General features: G+C 36.6%; 2 protein-coding genes across 2 annotated transcripts in view; one reads left to right on the forward strand and one right to left on the reverse strand.

Moving 5' to 3' along the window:
• Positions 1–943: 943 nt before the first annotated feature.
• Positions 944–19,225, forward strand: LOC141442342 (cytochrome P450 4C1-like). The gene is made up of 10 exons (XM_074107305.1): positions 944–1,252; positions 2,174–2,263; positions 3,022–3,132; positions 7,678–7,863; positions 9,341–9,531; positions 11,778–11,838; positions 13,721–13,913; positions 13,997–14,142; positions 14,994–15,173; positions 18,682–19,225. The coding sequence occupies exons 1-10, from the start codon at positions 1,093–1,095 to the stop codon at positions 18,834–18,836; spliced, it is 1,473 nt and encodes a 490-aa protein (XP_073963406.1). The 5' UTR covers positions 944–1,092; the 3' UTR covers positions 18,837–19,225.
• A 1,072-nt stretch (positions 19,226–20,297) lies between these two features.
• The window catches only part of LOC141442340 (cytochrome P450 4c3-like), a 37,596-nt gene continuing 32,327 nt past the window's right edge, over positions 20,298–25,566 (reverse strand). Inside the window, exons 9-11 of the mRNA XM_074107302.1 lie at positions 24,363–24,511; positions 22,866–23,045; positions 20,298–21,039 (exon numbers count right to left, since the gene is read on the reverse strand). Of these exons, the coding sequence (XP_073963403.1) occupies positions 20,885–21,039; positions 22,866–23,045; positions 24,363–24,511 (484 nt within the window). The 3' untranslated portion in view covers positions 20,298–20,884. The remainder of the gene's footprint in view (positions 21,040–22,865; positions 23,046–24,362; positions 24,512–25,566) is intronic.

Below are 25,566 nucleotides of genomic sequence, written 5' to 3' on the forward strand. Positions count from 1 at the left end.
ATAGACAAACAGACAGACACACAGCGTTCAAACTTATAACACCCCTCTTTTTGCGTCGGGGGTTAAAAACTATAAAAATCCATTTAAATACACAAACAACACAACAATTTAAATACATTAGTTCAATAAAACACACAAACATCACGCCTGTATTACCAAATGGGGTAGGCAGAGCACACGAAACCCCTTGTTCCCCGTACATAACCAACTTCCATTACCAGCACTGGGAGAGGAAAAAAAATCCTACTCCAAATCCTCTTCCTACGGTGCCGGTTCGGAAATTGACGAATTGCAAGATCATTGATTCATTCACATAAGATTCACATACACAAGCACTCATAGAACCGTGTGTCAGCTAAATAAGCTTTTATCGTGTAAAATATTTTTATTAAGAAATCGATCGGTTTGATTATAAAATGCATAATTTTAAATTGCGGCGGTGACGGCCGCCGATTTCGATACCCCCGCAATACCGACCTATTTTGTTTTATATGTAACAAAAATTTTCAAAAAATATGCCGATTTATGATCAGGGACACTCTTAAATTTTTAATAAGTATTTTGTAACCAGTGATTTTTTTTAAACCTTTATTACGCTGTCCTGTAAAGTTTTCAAAAGAGCGGTTGAATCAAATAGCATAAAATTATGACCCGCCGTGCCTATCATACTTAAAGACAACCTTTATTCGCCCTGATAATGCGCGACCATGATATTGTATGGCATAATCGAAAGTAATAATGCTTCGAAATATCACGTCGTATTATTGCGCGTACATTCCGAGTTGTAAATTATTAGTTCCGCACGATTTTTCTTGTAGGTCTAAACTCGGCTTCAATAAACTCAACTCAGTAGGTAACTAAGAATGTAAAGTAAAGACACAGGTCATGTAAAATACCATATTACTTACGTATGCTTTTAGTTAAACATAACTTGTTTTCATATGTGTTCACCTTCTTACAGGTTTTAACTTTTTATGACATTTTGAGTCTTGGCATATTATTTACAGCATATTTTTGGTTTAAATAAAAAAGGCCATTGTTAAAATTATTTCGTGTTAGGAAGCCGTCACTTGCGTATGTGCAGAATAAAATATGTGGATAGCTGTGGTTATAGCTCTTATGGCGATTTATTTCATCGTCGACGTATTAGTGTCCCGGTCTAGGACTCACAAGGGGCCCCAGCCCCCACAGTACCCGGGAGCCTTGCCTCTCATTGGACACGGCCACTTATTTGCCAGTGGAAATAGCGTCGGTAAGTAAAGTCAATTTTACTGAGGCCTAGATTGTCTATCACTTCGAAACACTATCGGTTTCATCACTTCTTTCTGTCACACGACATAAGACGCAATCGCAAACGTCAGCGCGTTATGCCAGGTTCACATTATTGCATCGTGCCAGGAGCGATACATCGTGGGGTCACAATCCAAACGTGTTACACAAGATCGATCGAGCACCGCAGTGTCATGCTGCTGGAACGGTTTTACTGAAATAATGTGAACTGGGCATTAGACAATACGCCCTCTAGTTTAACAATCGGCTCTCTGCTGGGCATGAAGCTCCTCCCGGACGAAATGGCTTTATTTAGCTGTATTTAGAAATTCAGTGTGGATTATAAACGATTTTTTGATTCATTTATCAACTTTATCCGTTTGCGAAATATTAAACTTTAAAGATAAGAGCAAATTGCTGCTTTTTCATAACAAAGTAATTTGATTCTTATTGGAATTTTTATGCTTCTTCTATTGATTATGTCAGTTATGAAATAAATGTTTCTTATTCTTAAATTTTTCATTAAAAACGATCGTCCCGTCCCCCTCTCGAAAAGCTATACTGTTGGTTTGAAAATTTTGAAAAAATGCTCTTGATGGTAGTTGTATATCAAACTTACGAGGAAAACTAAAACGGCAAATTTTATTTGACAATTTTTAGTAGTTCAAGAGTAAATTGCAGCCATATACCTTAACTTTGAATATTCCAAACAAAATTCATAGAAAAATATTACTTCATTTTATTGTAATGGCTACAGAACCCTATCTTGGACATGCTCTTGTCCAGTTTTAGTGTAATTAATCCAAGTTACAATACTTTAATGTTAACTAAGTACTCTTTTTTTACTTTTTACTTTCAGGTGCTTTTAATATCAGGTGTGTTAACCTGTAATTTTTGATTTCAGCTTTATTTGAATTGTGCAAAGATATCTGTAGTTATAGTAATTCTTGTGGCGGTGTTACCGGATTAAAGATAGGATGGACACAAAATTACTGTAAGTAAAATCTCTTTCTTTTCCTATCACATTGTATTTATAATAAAACAAAGTGGCTCTCTGCTCATGTCTGTATTTCCGCTAATTTCTTCTAAACTATGCAACGGACCGTTATGTTGATTCATTATAAAGTAAATGTTTTTTCACAAAAGTATTTATTATTAACATGCACAATTATACAAGATGATTTTTAATCGGTGATCAGGTTAAAAAAATTATATTTCAGTAATATTTAGCAACATAGTCACCGAAAATTGTGTTTTTTTTTACACTAACTACAAATACCTACATCTGTGAGAAGCCGGAGCGGGTCGCTTATTTACTATAAGTACAGTCAGTAGCATTAATATCTGCCAAAGGAGTGTGCAAAAATATCTGTCAAGTCCTTCCGGCCATAGAAATAGAGTCGTATCAGATATTTATGCACGCTTGTTGTGTCAGATATTGGTGCTGGTGACTGTACAGGTTGGAATTTTTAACACAACTCGGAAGAAAAGTAGTCAAAATGCTGAAGATAGGACAGTTTACTGAAAGGAAACATTAGTTTTTTGAAAGAAACAAAACTGCATTTGAAGATTTTTAAATATAATAACATACTTGCAGCACCCGGGTAACTAAATAAAAGGAGTTAGATAAAAACTTTTAACAAAACCACTGATCGACTACAATAGATGTACAATAAGTTGGTATTGATAATTGGATAGTCAGCCTATTACTTTTTAATCAAGTCCTTTTAAGGTTCCATATTTGTTTCACAGTGATTTCTGACCCGGATGATTGTTTGACCTTGTCTAACGCTAGTTTGGAGAAAAATTTCATCTACGAGTTCATGAAACCCTTACTAGGCAACGGAATGCTGATAGCACCTGGTAAGCACATCAGTAAATTGTCAAGAGGAGAGAAGCACCAACTCGACACGTGATATATTCAGGCGCCCGACCACAGCTTATCAATAATTCGGGTTTAAAATTGATATCTTGTCTAAAATGAACATCTCTTTTTAATTTGACCAGGGGATGGAGAGGGGGGGTGGGTGGTTTTGGGGTTGCGACCCCCGCTCCGGGTCGTACCTGGTTCAGCAGGTGGCGCTGGCCTTACAGCGGGGAAATGCGGCTGGCCTTATGGGCACCTTTGAGCCGGGTACGACGCGGAATGGTGGTTTTTAGGGTTCCGTACCCAAATGGTGCCAACGGGACCCCATTACTGAGACTCTGCTGTCTGTCTGTCTGTCTATCCGTCTGTCACAGGGCTCTATCCGTAAGCCGTAAAAGTTAGACACTTGAAATTTTCACAGATTATGTATACCTGTGGCCACTATAACAAAAAAATACTAAAAATAAAGTAAAGTTACAAATTAAAGGGGGTCGTCATACAAGAAAAGTTTTTTTTTCAGCGTTTTTTGGTTTCTAGACGTTTTTAGCCGTTGCTAAGGCGACCGAGTCGCCTAGCAACGACTAGCTATTTCGGTTGAACCTTTTAAGTTTGCGATTTTAATGATGTTTTATAAAAGCTTCGATAATATAATATAGTGACTGTATGATTGTGTGGTTTATTCGTTTTTGTGCAAAATTAATAAAGCAATTTATGAACCACAAACCTCAATGAAGCTAGCAACTTTGATAAAGCGCTCGCCAAATCCACACCGTGTTTACCTATTGTTTTTTACACTAAAAAAAACATACTAAGTATTTAACACTATTTACAAGGTTTATAATACAGTTTAAAATTTATTCACACTAGTCGAGCTTCTTATTATTTAATTACACAACATACGAAGTCCACTGAATTTCCCGCGAATGAACCAAACTGACAGCTATTTTTTTTTCTGCTGCTGCGCATGGCAAGAGTCTGAAGCGCTATTCAGCCTCCGAGAGGGCGACAGCCGAAGAGGATGAAAATTAAAAATTGGTTTTTATTCAAAATACTTGCACCTAGTGATAACATTTTGGTGATATGATTTAATTAACTTGTAATGTAATGTAACTAGTTATGTTTGTTCGGGTGAAATTAATATTTTAACTTAATTTGAAGTGGATATCTTCAACCGATTGAGCTGAAATTTTGCATGCATGTATTAATCCGATGACAATGCAATATTATTATGACGTAGAGCTGATCTGATGATGAAGTTAGATGTTGGCCATAAGAACTCTGTAATAAAACGACACGACTGCATCGATTTTGGTCTCATTTGATTCGGCTTGACGACTACCTACTTTGGTAACCAGGGGCAAAAAGTACCGCCAGCAAAAATGCTTGTATTCGATTTTTTTACAAAAAACTATTACTGAACCAGGAGGTGCGGGGGTGCGGAGGAGGAGGTGCGGAACCCTTCATGCGCGAGTCGCTCGCACTCGCACTTGACCGATTTTTAGGTTGTAGTTTAGGTCTTAGTTTGTAGTTTATATTATAGGTTTAGGTTGATTTTATTTTGTTTATTTTAATTTTACATAAAATGTGTTAATTGTGTAATGTAAATATAATAATTTTACCACTAAATGGAAAGTAAAATGATAGAAGCGTAAAAGCTAGTGGGTATTGTATTATTTGGTGTTAAGCATGATGAAGACGATGAATTAATTGCTATACGAATCGAGTGAATTACTATCTAGCTATCAGTTTGCACCTATTGTATTTTTCACCTATGATGAGTTCTGTGACGTTTCGAGCTCGACAGTTTTAGAGATGTACCATTTATCGAGTGAACTGTCGATTTTTCTAACAGTTATTAGTGCATATTTTTGAAGAAGTTGCATTGTATTTAAAAAATATATATTTTTCCAGTTTTCCGCCCACGGCTTCATTCGCGTAGAACGTGTAAAGTCTGGTTACATCAGCTAATAGAGATCGTTGTCAACGTGCAGTTTTCATAGCAAAAAATGGTCGGCAAACACATAAAATATAAACCTACCTACCATAATACCTATAGAATATAAAGTATTGTATGTTGTGCTTATCAATATGTTTAAATAAAACAAAAAATACAAATATTTATTAATTCACCACTTTCAGAAGAAATTGCACCCTCATTACTACATTACTTGATGATCAATTATTATTCATCTTGCAACCTGACTATCCAAACAAAATGCTCACAGTCCTGTAGTATAATATTTTTTGTTTTTTCAACCACTTAAATAATAATAATAATAATAAATCTTTATTTCGTATAAGTAAGAATTAGGTACAGACACCCCACTTGTGGTGGACTTTCGCCCAGTTTTTGCTAGGTACATGTTGGCACGTCTCCTCCAGCATCTTAAGCATTTTGTAAGCCGTAAATGGTGGTGAAGTGTTGTTACCGCATTTAGAAAATCTTGCAAGTTTTGTTTAAAAAAATAAAATATCTTGGTGTTCACTGTTATCGAATAATGAACCGCGGCAATTGCCGATAATGTTGTGTCACTTCACTATTCTGTTCCGTTTCACACATTGCGTCATTTAAATAAATAAATATTTTTCTATCGTATTCGATGGAGTCTATTTAATGGACACTGATATTGCTATATATTTAAAAAAGTTTTTTTTTTATTCTGCTTCAAAATACGAGTATAAATTATTTTTTAAAAAATATTTTGCGAAACTATACTATATTTTGCGCATACTAATGAGTAAATCGGAAAATTTTCAAGTGTCACATAACTCATTATAGGTGAAAAATACAATAGTATAATGGAGGTTTGTCAACTTTGACATTTATGTCACGTTTGTGTTTTTTTTTGTTAACTAATATGCCTTATTCAAATTAGGTAAAGAAACAAACATTCTATCAAAATGTTAACTAACGATCAGCATTAGGCTTCATTGTAAGTACTACATGTATTATTTATTACTCGTATTATTGTAGTAATTGGTTAAACATAACATAACAAGTTAATCGCATTTTCGTTTGACGTTACAGTCTTGGTAAAGTCAAACGAACCTGACGATACCAAAGCCATTTAAAAAATCTCGTATCTAAAATCAATATGTCAACAAAATTGAACCTTGATGTAATGTTCATAAAGTACACTCAGAAAAATTATCTATTTTGAGGTACGAGTTTCTTTAAAGTAGTGACGAAATGTTTTATGGTGACAACTAGGTAGAGTCATTCACGATGACGCGTGCCGTGGTTCTTATTACAATGTTATTAATGATTAATTTTGACAAAATCACGCGTCTTCGTGGATGGCACTAACTAGGTATAGGTACGCTATTCCGCTTAGTAGTGCTAGCGGTAGGTACGCCCCGAAATTCATCAAAATGCTGCACATGTGTGTTGATTGATCTTTAGGCCATATGAATCAATTTGACCCGTAGCATGTGATGACGTCATCTTTTTTGTATGGGAAAAATAACATTTTTGTTCTGAAACCTATCGTGTGTGGTATCTAATGAAAGGGCTTACTAAGTCAATTCTAAAAATATATCACATTATTATGTTTTAGTCACTTGTTCTAAATTAAAATAAAAATCATTTTCAAAACATACCAAGTTTGGGCTCCTCCAGATATGATGCGGTTGAATCATTATTTGTAAAATATACCTAAAATGATAGATAATATAGCCTTATAACCAACCCCAAGAAAGCAATTTTGAAAATAATTACATTTAGTATTTTATTTTTAATATTTCAAAATTTGATAAAAGCACAATTAGTTGAAACATGTATATAAAGTTCAATTTTAGACCCTGAGGATGATAAATAGTTAAATACTAATGCAAGAAGTTTTCAATCATATTTATATTAAAAGCTTTTATTTAACTTGCAATGCTTAATGTATAATACATATGTGGGTTAAATCTTGCACTTTAAATTTGACACACTTCCTGATTTCCGATGAAGCTGAAAATTTGCATACATTGGATTGGCTGTACATTGGATGACAATGCAATATTATTATGACATGAATCTTGAAGGTGGCCATAGGAACTCTGTAATAAAACGACGCAGCCCCGTCGAGTGTAGGTTCATTTAGTTGTCGTGACTAAAATGTAAGTATTTATAAAATTGCTTTCTTGGGGTTGGATATGAGGCTATTACATATCATTTTACCACATCAACCGCATCATATCTCTGGAGGAGCCCAAACTTGGTATGTTTTGAAAATTACTTTTATTTTAATTTAAAACAAGTGACTGAAATATCATGATGTGATATATTTTTAAAATCGGCTTAGTAAGCCCTTTCAAGATACCACACACGATAGGTTTCAGAACAAAAATGTTTTTTTTTTTACCATACAAAAAAGATGATGTCATAACTCCTCTCCTTTATTTGTTTTTTTTCGTGCTACGGGTCAAATTGATCCATATGGCCTAAAGATCAATCGTTCCGATTTTCATGCTTTTAACACCATGTGCAGCATTTTTTGGCGTACCGCTAGCACTATAGGGGGCAAGATTTTAACTATGACTTCCACATATTTCAGTGCCTATATGGAAGGTACATCGAAAGTTGCTGTCACCAGCGTTTAATCAAGAAGTTCTAGACGGTTTTATTGGCATATTTAACTCCCAAGCCAAGAAGCTGGTTAATTCTTTAAGCCAGGAGGTTGGCAAAAAACCGTTTAACTTTTGGCCGTACATAGGTTCTCTCGGACTGGAAACAATTTGCTGTAAGTTTTTGAAGTTTGATGCAGGATACCTAATCTTTCTCAAGATATTAGTCTTAATCAAGACTAGATCCAACTGTAGCAAAAACGTCTCGTATAATATTTAGCTGCGGCCACATTGCAGCGTTTTTTTTTTTAAGTATTTCGTACCTTCGAATATTAGTCCTATTAAAGTATTCAAGTACTTATCAAGATTGTAGCCTTCTGAAGGTTCGCTTTTAAAGTTTCATATTCGTTGCCTAGCAACAAAGAGTGTATTATTTTGAATTTGACGTATGGCTGTCACAAAAGGTTACTGAACTGCTGCTGTGTTTGAATACCTTAACTAGTTTTGTTTTATTTTTTTCAGTATGTTGCACCAATTATAATCAATTGATTTTTCGTATGGTAGTAGCTAATACTATTTACAGTTTATATGATTTTTTTCATAGTTTTACCTTCAAAAAAACTTGTTAAAAGGTGTCAGAAAATAAATTGTCATTTTTTATTTTTATTTTTCACGTATAAAATATTAATAAAATTGTAAGGTATACTCCCACTCAAACCACGTATCTGTGATTTTGTTTCGACGCTTTAGCTGCTATGGATTAGGAGAAAAACGAGTTTGAAAAAAAAATGTTAAGGAAACATATTTTTGACATTATCTCTGTGACAGTTCAAGATAGAGGGCTGAAAGTTGGAGTGATTACTAGTAATGAGGTGACAAACAATTGACATTCACCAATTCAACTATTCCTCACAGGGGCCACATGTTCTTCCTTAGCCTGATAAACCCTTTCGGTTCTTTTGTCTTTTCATTGAACTTGTAGTGTCTACTCTTGTGTCAGATATCCCGTCAATCGTTCAAAGGTTAACTGGAAGAGATCCCTTTAAGGGATAAGTTCGCCTTTGTACTTCTTATTATCCTGTGTTCTATTATTTTCATGTGTTTTTATGTACAATAAAGAGTTTTACAATACAATACGAAGCTTGAGGTCCCGGGTTCGATCCCCGGTCGGGGCAGATAAAAAAATACAAATGTTTGCTCTCGAGTCTTGGGTGTTTAATATGTATTTAAGTATGTTTATCCGTTGCCTAGTACCCTAACAATAGTACATTATGCATTAAGGGGCATAAGAAGGGGATTACTAACGAGAGTCTAGCCCGACGCAGGACTACATCCACGTAGAAGTATGAAAAATAGTTTACGTCCTATTCTCAGACCTACCGAATATACTAAAAAACAAGAATCATAAAAATCGGTTAAGCCGTTTCGGAGGAGTTTGGTTACAAACACTGTGACACGATATTTTTATAATAATTACGTTGAAATTGAATTTATTTATTATATGCTTTTTTACGATATAAAAAAGCAATCTCAGGTGTAAATCAGTTACAATGAATTGCAACAAATGCTTATATGCAACAAATTTTTTATATGCATGAGCAACATCTCGATTCCGTGGGTACAATAGGTACTCAGTTACAACATTTTTTTTAGTTACGGCCATGGGAGGTGCTGCCGATTCTGTGAACAGTACTGAATACTTAAATGCTATCGAAGAACTGGCAGATATGCTTACACAGAAGCTCACGAAGTTTTGGTTGCACAACAGCCTTATTTTCTATTTTAGTACCATTCGAAAGAAACAAGAGAAATACATTAAGATTGTCAATGACGTCACTTATGCGGTGAGTATCATTATGTAGCATCAAAATATATAAAAAAAATACTAATTTAAAAACTGTTTCGCAAATCACTGATGTTTTCTGCTGCTTTTGGTTTGTGCTGAAGTTTAGGTACTAATTAGGTTCACAATTAAAAAATAGTAGATTGTACAACAAGAGCATAAAACGAGCCATTTTTGAACCCCGACGCAAAAAGAGGGGTGTTATAAGTTTGACCGCTATGTTTGTCTGTGTGTCTGTCTGTGGCACCGTAGCTCCTAAACGGGTGGACCGATTTGAATGGCGTTTTTTTTTCAAAGCAGATTTTCCAGCGATGGATCTTAGACATGTTTTATCAAAATCGGTTCAGCCGTTTCAAGATCATCAGCTCTCAGGCGGTAGGAATCTTAGACGCATAATGGGTATGTACTTTACTTTCAAGCATATTTGGGACCTAAAATTTGAAACACCCATGTATGCTATATAACTATGCAAGATTATGGAATTCTCTGCCTGATGCTGCAGCCATGATATCCAGAACACCAGTATACTCTTAATAAAACCATAGCAGATATATCGTGTTTGATTCTTTTTGATCAGTATTTGATTCTACATACAATGCAATGGAGGCAATACGACGAGCTGATGCTGCAGCCAGAATATCCAGCACACTAGTACACTTTATAAAAAATAATAGCACATATCTCGTGTTTGCATTCATTTTGATCAGTAATTGATTCTACATACAACGCAGTGGTGCCAACAAGACGAGCTGATGCTGCAGCCAGGATATCCAGCACACCAGTATACTCTTGAAAAAATTATATACCAGTTTAAAAAACATAAAATAAAAAAATGAAAAACTTAAATTATAAATTTAAAAAACCCCCGACACAAAACAATGCCAGCAAAAATAAAAAAAAAACGCCGCCAAAAAGACACTTAAAAAGTAAATAATAATTATGTACTACCTAGCTGTTGCCCGCGACTTCATCTGCGAAGAATTCGTTTATCCCTATCCCGCGGGAACTATGCTGATTTCCTGCAAAATTAGCCTAAGTTAATTTAGTATAAAAAACTATAATAATAGTAATATTTTTTTTATCGAAGCGTTGTCGGTGTCGGGGGACCGCTAAAAAATACAACATATTTACTTTAATTTCCTGTTAACCATAGTTAAAAATATAAAAGTCTATCACGAATAATTATTGGAGTAGACAAGTTAATGTGTCTACTCCAATAATTATTCGTGATAGACTTTTATATTATTTAAAAACGATAAAAATTATATGTTTATTAACGGTTAAGCAGAGTTCTATCAGACTTCATTTTTAATTTTTATTCAATTTTTATGAAAGAATGGAGAAAAAAACGAACAAAAATGCAAAGTTGCCAGCTCAACAGGTATAAACGCTCTTACTTAACTGAAACCACACGGCAGCCACGCCGTACAGAATACGCGTTCTTGAATCTACATAGGCGCGTCGATGTCTGTACACGCGTTAATGTGTGCGTAAGATACATAGGGCTGACTATCGCAAAACCCTAATAAGTGCTACCAATGCCATTTAAAGGTACTTATATTATGTAGGTATGGCTTAGATAGTGCAAATAAATGTAATCGTTAATCTTACCTATTTATTTAAACCTACTTAAAATGTGTCTTTCTGTGTATTTAAGCATTATTATTTTCAATTAAAATAGATATACGACAACAAACTTAAACGAATTATTCGGTAGATAGTTTCGTATATTAATCGCGATAATTTCAGAAATCATTATTTCTTTAGAAAAAAGAAGTAGCTAGGGTACCGTTACCATTTCACAAAATTATTGCTCCCAAACTTAGTGCCGTGCGGCCGACATACATCGCGTTGCGCACCCGACTGCTTTCCTGCGGTTTTCCTGCAATCTGCGCTTGAGGGGTGGGGTAACTCGAACCGGTGCGGGGCGGAGCGTGGCCATTCTGTACGTTGGTACTATTATATATTCTGTGCTGAAACCACATTTTCCATACTTTAGGTCCGGCGTCCTTTCATGACTCTAAGCCCAGCGGTTCTTATTTCGAGACTTTATCCTTATCCTGTGGGAAGATCGGGATGACTTTCCTATGTTTTAATCCAGTTTATAAACTAACTTTTTGCCAAATTTCATTCAAATCCGTCTAGCCGTTTCAGCGTGAAGAAGTAACAATCATATTCACAAACTTTCGCATTTATAATATAAGTAGGATTAAGAGCTGTATATTTAGTATAGATTTTTATTTCCAGGTACTTGAAAAAAAGAGAAATGAAATGCTAAATGGTACATCTAACGTTGGTGAAAACTCAGGTAAGCAGTTTCATACCTACGAGTATGAATGTTTTTGTGATTCTTCGAGGTCGTGATTTTAGCCTTATTATTCCACTCGTATTTTTTTTAAAGTATTTGACAAAAAAAATCATAATCCAGTGAAAGTACATTTATTTTGTTCAGAAACATAAATATTGTTTTGGCGCTCATTATTATGAAACCATTTAGAAAATAATAAAGTTTTTAATTTTTGTGCCTAGAGGAATCAGAAACTGACGACAGAGAAATAAAAAATATGTTAAATAATAATAAAATAATACAAATAATGATAATTTTTTTATCGAAAATACAAACTGAAATTATAGATGCATAGAAAAACCAGAAAAATAAAACCAGCGCTGGGAATCGAACCCAGTTCCTCGGCATTTCGTGCCACGTGCTATACCACTACACCACCACTAGAAAGTGATACAGACTCGAATTTCTCCTATGCACCACATATCTCAGCGTGTTTGTTTTCTTTATTTAGTCGTAGCGACACTAGCGACATCTATGCTGTAGCCCTCATCGAGAAACTTACAGCACCCCATTGGAACTAACCGCTCACCCGGACAAGAGATGTCGTTATTAAGCAATCAAATTAAGATTGTTTTTTTGGAATCTTTTTCGCTACGTGGTGACCATTTCTTTCGAAGTGCTCCGTGAGCGCATTACTTTGGTCGGTTTTGGCTCATCTTGGAACACCCAAACAGTCGACTGCTGTTTAAAATCCGGATCGTAGGCATATAATTATCCAAGATTCGTCACCACTGATAATGTCATAAACGTGTTTAGAGTCTCCTTGGTTGAATTGCCGCAGAGTTTTGCAACACCATCTAACGCGAGCCATTTTTTTTTCTTCACTAAGTAAATGTGGTATCCAGCGTGAGATCAATTTTTTTACGCCTAAGTGATCATGCAAAATATTAAGAACACTGGTCCCTGAAATGCTTAATAAAGCTACTATCTCACGGTATGTCGCATGGCGATCTTCGACGATCAGTTGCCGTACAGCATCAATGTTCTCCTGGGTTACGGCTGTTTTTGGTCGGCCTTCACGGTGCCTAAGACTAAACCACTTAGAAATTCTAAATACCAGCGTTCCACAGTCCGGATGCATGGTGCTTTATTATTAAACACCGTAGTCAGCTCTTCAAAGCACTGAAAACGCGTTAAACCCCTTTTGAAGTTTTAAAAAATTATCGCACGTAAATTTTCCTTCGAAATTTCCATTTTCACAACTGACTTGTCGACTTTGAACCGACGCTGTACTAAAACGGTTCGGCCGATCTTGAGTCATTCTTTTGTTTTCGAATTCTAAATTCAAATTAAATTTAAGATGATACTAGTTTTTTTTTTAATAATCACTGGATGTTTGCAAACGACAGAACTTAAAAGGCAGCTCTCGTACCTTTGAAAAAAAATCTCTTCTATAAAGTCCATTGAAATTAGCCCCCGGACATCGAAAATCGATTTTTTTTTATTTGACTGGATGGCAAACCAGCTAGTGGGTCTCCTGATGGTAAGAGATCACCACCGCTCATAAACATCTGCAACACCAGGGGTATTGCAGACGCGTTGCCAACCTAGAGGCCTAAGATGGGATACCTCACGTGTCAGTAATTTCACCGGCTGTTTTACTCTCCACGCCGAAACACAACAGTGCAAGCACTGCTACTTCGCGGCAGGATGCGCAAGCGAGCAAGATGGTGGTAGCAATCCAGGCGGACCTTGCACAAGGTCCTACCACCTGTCACCACCACCACCACCACCAGCACCAGTGGTACGCTAACTTTGATCGTGGATCTAAAGAATTCATCTCTATTATCTGCACGCAATTTATATTTTTTTGATGAAATTTCTCTTTTTGTGTTGTTGACAGGGAGAAAATTTAAAGCATTTATAGATTTAATAATGGAATATTCTGGCGAGAAAAGTGTGTTGTCGGATCAAGAGATAATAAATGAAACGACAAACATCATCTTGGCTGGTCAAGACACATCGGCCAGCACTATTGTCTACGCTTTGATACTGCTGGGGTCGCATCCTGAGATACAAGAACGTATATTTGAAGAGTGAGCATAATCTAGCGCACGGTCGTTGACGTAGCCTTACAAGAAGAATGGATAAAAGTAAAAAACTGTTCTTGCTTGTTTAGAATCCTTGAGGTGCTAGGCGACAGGGACGTGGAAAAACAAGACTTGCCCAAGCTGGTGTTTCTAGAAGCGGTGCTGAAAGAAACTATGCGACTGTACCCTATTGCTCCGTTCGTTGGCAGAAGATTAACAGAGGACGTTCAACTAAGTAATATTTTTTTCACACCTCTCCTTCAGAAAAGTAACTTTTCCTCCCTGACGAGAGGGAGCAAAGTGCATCTTTTCTGTTCAAGGCTTTTCTAAGTATTTTATTGCAAATGCCATTTTTTGAAGTTGATAATTGTAAAGCTACGCCATTTTCTATGCTGGTTGTTCTTTAATAATATTTAGAATTTGTTTTTTTTCAAGTTTCTTAACGCTCGGTGTGAAAAGTTGTATGAGCCACTCGGGTGCAAAATTATTTTCATCTTGGGCGTTAAGACTTGAATCCCTCATTACGCTCAGGATTCTACTTTAGAATCCCTCGCTACGCTCAGGATTCTATTGTAGAATCCTTCGCTACATTCTGGATTCAATGTACGCCCTCGCCGTAAATACACCATTTTGCTCCCTTGTGACAAAAATAATTATATCAAACTGTGTCGTTGTCAGGCAAAAGGGACCAGTTCCGCGGTACTCAGTTTTTGGTACCAGCGTATAGTGTAAAAGATGCTCTTTTTAATACAAAAAGAGTCAGGTCTCTAAGTTGAAAACTTATTTTTTTATGATTTTTTAAAGTTTGAACATACGTAGTTTTGAGATATTCGATTCGATGGGGAGGAAATGAAATATCAACAGTGTAAGCAATTGTTCACTTACTATGTACCTTTTATTGTTCATGCATTATTTAGAATCAGAATATTTTTATTATTATAACTGTATTATATAATTTATATAATTATAAATTTTTAGTTTTATTGATCTATTTTGATTGTTTTTTATAAACAGTTTTTCTTCTTACAATTTGTTCCTACGAACGTACCGAATATAATTAAGAGCTTTTGAATTACGTTTTCACAGAGAACTGCACCCTGCCTGCTGGATCGAGTGCATTTCTCGCAATCCACGCCCTGCACCGACTTAAGATGTGGGGCGACGACGTGGAACACTTCGTCCCAGACCGCTGGCTGGACAAGTCCAGGATCCCTGAGCACCCGGCCGCCTTCGCTGCTTTCAGTATTGGCAGACGGATGTGCATAGGTAATATAAATAGAAAGAATTTTGCTTTGACCAATCGCTAACCATAGCACAAATAGGCGGGCTCCTATAAAATTGGAAATAAAGCTTGTTATGGGTTGCGGTGAGATAAATAAGACTTAATCATTATCAGTTATCAATCTATGTATATTGTAACTTGTAAATATGAAGAACTAAACCTATCTTAGATTAAATAACTTATAAGCTAATGTTGGACGCCAGAAGGGTTTTTGCGGGTAGGCGGTAAGGAACCCTGCCAATCCTGATTGCCACCGGCTAGCTCTCGACCACTAACTATTATTGAGTCCCACGGATAATAAAAAGGGCAGTTCGGTAGGCCCTTTTCATTTCTTCGGGCACTTAAAAACAAAATTAGAATAATTTCCGTAATAAAAATAGTTTCCGTAATTATTTCTTATGCACAGCACAACAGCTGACTTATCTCCCAGGACGGTTATGACCTTAATCCGGGTATAAATACCAATTTGCGAGGGTGGTTTGTTTTGATCTATTATAACTTGAATTTCAACGAGTCACGTTATTCTCCTGTTGTAAAGAAACTAAAACAAACAAGGAAACAGATAGGCCGCCTCCAGATTTGAACCTCGGTTATCTGCATGGAAGGCAGCCGCCAGACCGTTCAGCCACCACGACACTTAATGTTGTGTGCGAATTTTTCCTATACTACTGACCGGCCTTGTTGTGACGTACTGAACTGAACCATGCTACATAACAAGCTTATATAAATAAAATACGTAATGGTAAATTATAACGTTTAGACCGTTATAATATGTATTTAATTAGCTTTTGCCTACGACTTCATCAGCGCAGAAATAAATTTTAAGGCCTGCCTACGCTGGCTGGCGCGAGTGCACGGGGTGGGCGCGTGCCTGTGGGTTAGGAGACTTAACTGCCTACTCCGGCGCGGACGCTTAGGGTTGTCGATGTCTACTTATTATAGATTTTAGTACGAAAGTTAACATAAAACTGTCTAAATGTATGTGTCTACAGAAACCAGACAGATTCTATGCCGTTATATTATTATTATTATACTTAATTTCAAAATTTTATTTATAAATTCGCTGGAATGGTGATGGCGACTGTAGGTATACATACTACTCATGTTTACCTACACATAATACTAAACTATATTGTTTATAGATAGGTAGGTATCTATTATTATTTTTATGTGTCCTTGCACGAAACTATTACACTACACTTATATACCACTAATTTACAACTATACCTAATACAAAAAAATACCTGTATGAGTAGGTACGCTAACGAGCGAGCTGAAATCGAACTGAGTTCAAATGTACAGCAGTCCGATGTTTGACAACCGATTATACTTTCACAGTACTATGTGGATAATGTCGTTGATTGTACATAGAGTAACACTTTATTGTAACTTACATTGTAATATATTATGTACAATTGTTTATTATCCCTAAAATAAATAAATAAATAAATAAACGTGCAACAGCAGCGCAGCCTTGACTAAAGAAAACTTAATCCTCCTTAAATTATCTGTGTGTGCGTGCGGCGGGTGCGTGCGTACCAGCGCCAACCGGCGCGCACACATTTATGCCGCGCAATGTACTTTTATTCGTAGTGACAGGGGTTGGACACTCCGCAGTTTAGGTACATTCGGCTGGCGCACCTTTTCAACAGGTGCACGGCAGTGGGTTGCAGCTAGGCTCGCTCGCACGCTGGACGCATCTCGCGTGATTTGTATATGAGTGTGGTGTACTTAGTTACTTATTTTATTTTGCATTAATGACTTCGAAACGACATAATTTGTTTAAGGTATATTGTAGTGTTTACGGATGTATTGATAAATAGAAGGTACAGGAATCGGAATTATCATTTTTCAGAATTTCGAAAGATATTAATAGGTAAGAAGCCATTTTCTTGTATTTAGTTTAAAACACCTTATAGTTAAATACTCTGTAAGTGTAGTAGGTGCATAATGAGAACAAGATTGTTAGGTATTATAAGCATTTTAGGGCGTCTAAATGAATATAGTTTTGTGAAATACAAATAATTAGGTAGTAACTACTCGTAGGTACCTACCTACCCAGGTATTTAATAGTTTTTCGTATTTTTCACAATCAAAGTCGATTCCTTTTTGATTGAATATCGTTTAATTCACCTAAAAGTAAACACTGTGGACCCATTTTAAAACAAATAACAATTGCCTAAGTAACTAAGTTTGCTCAAATGTTTGTTTATAAGTAAGTAATTATGTTTAAAGAAGCCGTGGTGGCCGAGTGGTTTGACCTATGGCCTCTCAAGCAGAGGATCGTGGGTTCAAACCCTGGCTCGCACCTCTGAGTTTTTCGAAATTCATGTGCGGAACTACATTTGAAATTTGCCACGAGCTTTACGGTGAAGGAAAACATCGTGAGGAAACCTGCACAAACCTGCGAAGCAATTCAATGGTGTGTGTGAAGTTCCCAATCCGCACTGGGCCCGCGTGGGAACTACTGCCCAAGCCCTCTCATTCTGAGGGGAGGCCTGTGCCCTGCAGTGGGACGTATATAGGCTGGGATGATGATGATGATGAAGTAGGTATATACAAACATTCTGTTAAAACAGCGTGCAACGACAAGCGGCGGCCGGTCGTTCTCTTTACTTCTCTAATTTCTTAAGTCCCTGCCTGGTAATAGTTTCGTATGTTTGTAGTTATGTAGTGATAAAATTCTTTAATTGGTTGGTCAGAAATGATATTAAGACATTGTTTCGCCAATACGGAAATCTGTAGTAGGCAAAAGTAGTAGGTAGATAAGTAGGTTATCATTGTCGTGCTTAGTTGTCATGTTCGTAGGTTAAAGTATATTTACTCATTTATTAAAAAGATAGTTTATTGAATTCATATTAATACCCACTGTTATCTTTATTCACCGGGAGTGGGAACCCTGTGCTCTTGGCGCCAAACCGGTTTCGAGTCAACGGTGCCCAACAGAATTTGAACGCTCGTGTAACATGATGAGTTTCAATTTCGCGTGCAAGTCGTAAGAGTACGGAACGATTTATACCTAAACTTGACTTTTGTTCGAGAGAGTCCTTTCTGTACGGTAGTCCTATTAGTTATTCTGTGGTAGTGAGCCTACTTGTCCTCTTTTACTATGCTCATACATACCTACCATTTTTAATAGGCATCTATCCGCTCCGTGCAAACCGCGTCAGTTAGCGCAGGCGCTTAGCCCTCTAATTTGGTATTGTTAGTACTGAGTAGTTTAAAAGAAATGGTCCGTTTGATTTATTTTTTCTCTTGATTCCTAAAAATAAGATTACACAACAATTTAAACTCGCCCAAATTCGTAGTATATGTAATGTTCTCAATGTATTTTTGTATTTAATGAAATTGCACAATACGTCAGTAGTACATACAACCCAGTAAGGGTGTTGCAGTATTAGAATGTGTAGGTAATTTCTTAAATCTTTTAATGAACATTGATAAACATTAACGAACATTTGTATCCAAGGCATTGTTTATCTCTAACTACAGGCAAGAAATATGCTCTTATGACCATGAAGACGACTCTGGTACACCTTCTCAGGAACTTCAAGGTTAAGTCCGACATCTCCAAGTTGCAGCTGAAACTGGACATCATGCTGCGGCCGGCTTCCGGACATTATATATCAGTAGAGAGCAGGAAGTAGACGTTTATAATGATGAGAAATGTTCCTGTATTTATAGGTTTGTTCTATATCCGACGGTGGCGTAGTCTAAAAGCGAGGTTTTGGAATTATACATTAAGTTTACATATATAACAGATTTTGATAAATTATTAGGTACGTCATTAATGTGGTAATCTTATTAATTAATAATGCGTCACTGGAATAATTAAATAAGTAGCTGTTATACTCGTAAGTAATACAGAACATTCTTTTTTATCCTAGGAATTGAATAGGTTTATGCGTTTTGGGTGAGAGTTGTTTATTTAAGCGAATGTTCTAATTTATCTCCCGAATGGTTATATCGATTTATTTGTTGTTTATTTTATTTATTTGTGATTATTATTTGTAATAGTAAAATCTGGTGCTCTTCAGGTGGTCTTTTTATTTTTTCCAATAATAATCTTACTCGTATAAACGCGCACTCGTAGCAGATCTTATCCCAGAATTATTATTAATAGTTCGGGTACATTATTATTTTTAAGATTATCAATATTTCAGACACTATTGAAATGCTGTTTATGTTTCTCAGCAGGCGCAGCTCGTGGTTCAGACATAGCTACCATAGTTCGTACATAAATAAGGTCAAAATCAGTTGTTCACTTGCTGCGGACTTATTTTAAATAACATTTAATATATAGTAAATAATAGGTAAAATATAGTAATGACAATTACGACATTATTCTATTATGAACACTGTATGTAATGACCATACATATTATGAAACTCGGCTACGCCTCGTTGCAGCAGCAGTCGTCGCGTGCGCAGCACGCAGCTCGTGGGCATACATACCTACCTACTCGTTAATGCAGGTCATTCTAATGACGAACATGATGATAGAGTATTTAATATATGGATATAGCAAAATATTGTACGTATTATAGGCCTTAAAACATCATCTGACCCTATTATAAACTCGTTACGCTCATTTCATAAACCCAATCTCGTGTTTAAGACTTATTACGATACAGACATAAATATCTATTCTACGCTCACTGCGAGACCAAAAACGGACCTTTTGAGAAATAAAACTTACATCATTCAGCCTACTTAAACAATGCATTTTATTCATTCTAGATATCGTGTTTCATAGTAATATTTATTGATTATGACCTACACTATCGCTATCCAAATGAAATATTGTAAGTTTTTTTTTTCAAAACGACCTGTTTCGACTCCCGTACTGAGAACAAGTATGACATGGTTTCCTAAGAACAGATCTTCGTATGTCTTATAGATTCAGACTTTCCCATACTGACCGATCTAAATGAGCCACCATGTATACATTAGATTTTTATCTATGGACATACGGACGGACAGAGGGATATTTATGACAAAACTAAGTATAAGAGTTCCATTTTAGCCCAAAAATAATGATAAGGTATAGACGGACAGGACACGGACGGACGGACGGTGCAGGACGTGTCAAAAAAAAGATTGGAGAAGTAATGAACAAAGATCTGTAATAATATAAAAAATATCCGCACTGAGCATGACATGTCATTGTGTGATCTAATCACAGTACCTACCTCATTTGGTTTGCGATTGGATTCATATTTCGGTATTGTTGGTATTGAGCAATCAAAACCAAAAAGAAAATGTGCGACTGTATTTTTGGTTGGCATTATTATTATACATTTATTCAGCGAATAGATAAACAAAAGGAAACGGAAGGACAGATTGAGGGGAAGAGAGGAAGAGGTCGAACGAGGAGCAGCCACATCGATCAAATATAGGAGAAAGTCTTGATCGCGTCGTATCAGGGGTTCAAGAGGATGGCTCAAAGGAGGGATGTGTAGAAGTTACTCCACCGACAATAGTGTTACTCTTCGGTCAGAAGAAGAAGATGCATAAATAGCTAGTGACCTATAATACACCGCGGCTGTTGTCTAAAATATAAGTAAACAATTTCGGAAAAAGGCCATTCACGTTCATTCATCATCCACGTTAAGATCTGATAGTCAAATTGAAATGACTGGATTGTAATAAATTCCCATGAGACTTAAAAAAAAACTTCAGGACTTAAGTTAAAACTACTTTCTTAATTCTAATGCAATCTCATGGCCAGCTACAAATTTGAGTAGTAGGTCAAATTTGCGTTTAACTTTGCTGTAGTCCGCTGTTACTCGGAACTTGCGTATGAGATGAACTAGCATGGTCTTCAAAGCCATCAGCGCGTATGTTTTGCCTGTAATTAAAATAGTTGTGTTTATTACTTAGTGCGAACAGTTAAGAAGTATAATATAGGATAGCGTTATTTGTGTACGAGTGACTTCATTGTGAACGTAAATGTAGAGCTGGTACATTTGACAACTCGATTGATGCAATACTCATAAGTAACTTAACAATATGGGTTCAAATTAAAGCTAAACTTAACTATAACTGCTGGTTTATCTGCTGAGTTATAAATTGAAAATGTGTTGATAAATCTAAAATATTGTTTTTGGTTCAGAAACGTTGTATCAGAGCAATATTCATCTACCTATCACCTAAGATCAATCGAATCTTGTCGCCCATATCTCATTCAACATTGCGTTCTCACTGTGGCGGGTTTGTATATTTTGGAGGTTTGCGCTTTTGTTCACAAACATAAGGCTCTCTTTACTAAAAGGCAAGATACGAGTGTGTATACAAACACAGTTCGGAGTCAGTATAAACATAAATTGTATAAACCCTCAGTTAAAGTGGCCCTAAAAACCTCAAAAACTCCTACATTATGTGTCCCAAAATTTATACCTGTTACCTGACGATTACAAAGAATGCAAATTAAGTATATTTAAGGAAAAGAATACAAAATGGATAGATGTTTTTTTTTCTATTCTTAAAAAAAAAAACGATTATTATTAGGTATGTACCAACACATTTTCGATATGGTTTCACGGGATACCCGTAAAAGTAACAAATATGGAGTTGAAATAAAAATTACAAAAAGCCTCCAAAAAACTTATCATAATTTGTTTGCTTAGTAGCGACATCTCTTGTCTAGGTGAGCGGTTGGTTCCGAAAGAGTGAGATGTCTGTCGACGCCACATAGATGTCGCTAGTGCTGCTGCTTAAGCAGCAAAGTAGAAATAAGCAACCTGAGATATGTGTGCATAGGAAAAATTCGTGTCTAGATTCCTGTCCAGCAGTGGTTTAGGGGTTATAGCACGCAACACGGATTGCTAAGGACCTGGGTTCGATTCCCAGTGCTGGTCTCTTTTTCTGGTTTTTCTGTGCATCCATGTCTCAGTTTGTATTTTCGAAAAGGTGTGTACCTGAATTCTTCACAACAAATTGATTGATTGATATTATACGAGTACATGCATAAATCAAATGAAATATTATACCAACCAATTAACCTAGTCCCAAACTAAGCAAAGCTTGTACTTTGCGTACTAAGCAACAGATATACATACTTATATACATATCAAACATCCAAGACCCGAGAACAAACATTCGTATTATTCACACAAATCTCTGCCCCGGCCGGGGATCGAACCCGGAACCTCAAGCTTCATAGTCAGGCTTTCTAACCACTTGACTTACCGGTCGTAATACATATTTAATCGCCTCATGATATTCATTTATTTATTTATGTGCACTCGATCTTCTCTGATCGGGTAGTCAGGTTCTCTAATCACTCAGCTATTTAATCGTATAAAATAGGAACAAAAGTGTATTATTATTTTTCACTAATTTCCATGTTTTGGTACATAAGATCAATTGATAAGAAGCCTAATTAATTAGCACTGTTTTTACAAAATTCCTAATACAATTTTTTTATGATTTATTCTGTAGACAGATATATGAAAAATAATCGAAACCCTCAAGTTAACATGGCGACGTATCGATACAGTTTCTCCTGCCGATGCTAAACGCACAGTAGGAGTCGAGACTGTGAGCGGCGCTTAGCCAGCGCTCGGGACGTAACTCAAAGAGGTTCAGGCCTCAGATGGGCAGGCGGTGGATGCCCCAGGGGGTGATGACGCAACCACCACCCACGGAGAGGATGTACCTATTTCTTGTACATACCTATGCAGTTTCTCCTGCCGATGCTAAAGGCGCAGTAGGCACCGGGACTCTGCGGCAGCGAGGCGGGGTCCAGCCAGCGCTCGGGACAGAACTCGAAGCGGTCCGGGCCCCAGATGGGCAAGCGGTGGATGCCCCAGAGAGAGACGACACAGCCGCTGCCCGCAGGCAGAGTGTAGTTCTCTGTTGGCATTAAATAATAAGTATAGGTAGAGTCATTCACGATGACGCGTGCCGTGGTTCTTATTACAATGTCATTAATGTCTAATTTTGACAAAATCACGCGTCTTTGTGGATGGCACTAGGTATATATCGGTGTTTGCAAGTGCTTCATAATTAGAATCTAAGTAAAAAGACCTGGGTTATATTATCATCAAGTCCGGCCTTTATACATACCACTATTCATTTAGAAATTAATAAACAGTCGATGTTCCAATTAAAATAAAGTGTCATTCTCATAAGTTCCATGATCAGATTATTTTGCCAAAACAAAATTCAGTTGAACATTTTTCGTACTAACGATAGGTAAGCTAAACAATAACATACACTAAGTTTTAATACGGTTCTCTGCCGTTTAGGCAAAATATTTTTCGCAAAAGTTTCATTATCCAAGAGTATCGAATTTCTTTGAAACCATATTATTTTCGGAACTTTCATACAACAAACCTTTCTAACCTAACTTACTGTAGGTTTTATGTATAAAACCATTAGAAAATATTCCGTGATAACTTTTTGGTTTCGGAGAAATTTGATTCTTGTTAAATGAAACATTTGGGATTTTTTTTTGTGAAACGGCAGTTCACGGTTTTAATCTTGCTCGCTAATCCTGCCGTGAAGCAGCAGTGCTTGCACTGTTGTGTTTCGGCGTGTAGAGTAAGACAGCCGGTGAAATTACTGGCACGTGCGTGAGGTATCCCATCTAGGCCTCTAGGTTGGCAACGCGTCTGCAATACCCCTGGTGTTGCAGATGTTTATGGGCGGTGGTGATCTCTTACCATCAGGAGACCCACTTGCTCGTTTGCCATCCAGTCGTATTAATAATAATATCATATAATATATAAGTCCTTCAGCAAACTTGGCTAACGAGTAACTTCACACACACCATAGAGGTTTCCTCGATGTAGCAAAGCTCTGGATTTCAAGGCACAGAACTCAGTCACTCTGCTTGACACTAGGCACGCAAATAGCGTTTCGGCAAACGGTCTAATAGCGAAGAGTCTCGACCAACATCTCAAGAGACTCTCGCTAGATGGCTGGATCAAGGCCAGATACAGAAGGCTTCTGGACACGGCACGCATCGTCCGGAGGTTCCTCACTCTGCGGCCCTGACCACCGGTAGCTTGGGCCCTGCCCCGTTATCGGCGGCAAACTAGGTTAGGTTTTTATAATATTTTTATTTTTATTTTGTATGTACTTTTCTGTATTTTACTTTTTATAACTATTATAAAAACCTAAACCTAAGAATGAAAGAAAAATAAAGATAATAATAATAATACATACTAAGCTTGACTTCTTTCTCGACGTCCCGTGCTATAATGGGCGTGACTGGGCTGATGCGGAGGGCCTCTTTGATGACGGCCTCGGTGTATACCAGCTTTGTTATATCCTCTTTGTCCAGGTCAGTACTGCTGCCAAGCACCGACATTACTCTGGAAAATGGAAGCAAGAAGATTCGTTAAAGTTCGAAAAAGCAAAAACGGAATTCACATCACGCCTGTATTCCCAAATGGGGCAGGCGGAGCACACGAAACGTTACCGCTTCGGAGCCACTTTCAGCAATTTTAGGTTTTACTTAAGTTTGACGAAAACGGTACAATAGTGACAAGTTGCTAGCCTGTCGCCTATCCCTTTCGAACCCAGGCGAGTACGAAAAGAGTTACAACAGTGGACTTTGTGTAAAATCCATGTCAAGTTAAAAATTCAAATGTAGTTACGACAGTGGACCTTATGTAAAATCCATGTCAAATTCAAATGTAATTAACCCGCACAATCGTATCGGCTGGGTTCAAAAGGGCTATGGCTTATCTATTTGTCAATAACGACTCTATCTACTTAGGTGTGCGTGGAGGTATCAGTTGAAATTAACAAAAAACACATTATGGTCTCTTGGAATTGTTGAATGAATGAATGAATGAATGATTTGTTATGTAAAAAAATTAAGTCTTTTAGTACACATGATCTGAAGATACATCGTTATAAAAGTGTATACCTATTCATACAAAAAACCACGGAAATCAAAACATAACATTAATTACCATTGGAAACTTCACACACACTAGTGAATATTTTGCAAGTGTGTTTCCTAACGCTTTTTTCTTTACCTTAAATTACAAATATAATGTCGCATCTAAATTCCGAAAAACTCATAGGTGCGACTCAGGGCTCGAACCACCGACCGTCTGCTTGAGAGGCCATTAGTCAAAACCACTAGGGCCTAGTGACCAGGTTGCCACGACTTAAATATAATGTATAGAATTATATGACATAAAAGTTACAATTCAAGCAAACAAAAAAGTGAAATAATTTGACATAGATTTTTACGTCAATTATTACCATTACTCGTATAATTGTTATTTTGAATTTTATTTAATCTATTTGTAACAATTTTAAGATGTTGTAAATTTGTTTTGCCTAGGATTTTTTACTTTAGTATTTAAGACATTTGTACTCATAATAATTCGTATGCCCGAACGGATACGATGAA

This window comes from Choristoneura fumiferana, chromosome 25 (assembly GCF_025370935.1).
Source record: "Choristoneura fumiferana chromosome 25, NRCan_CFum_1, whole genome shotgun sequence".
Taxonomy (NCBI): domain Eukaryota; kingdom Metazoa; phylum Arthropoda; class Insecta; order Lepidoptera; family Tortricidae; genus Choristoneura; species Choristoneura fumiferana.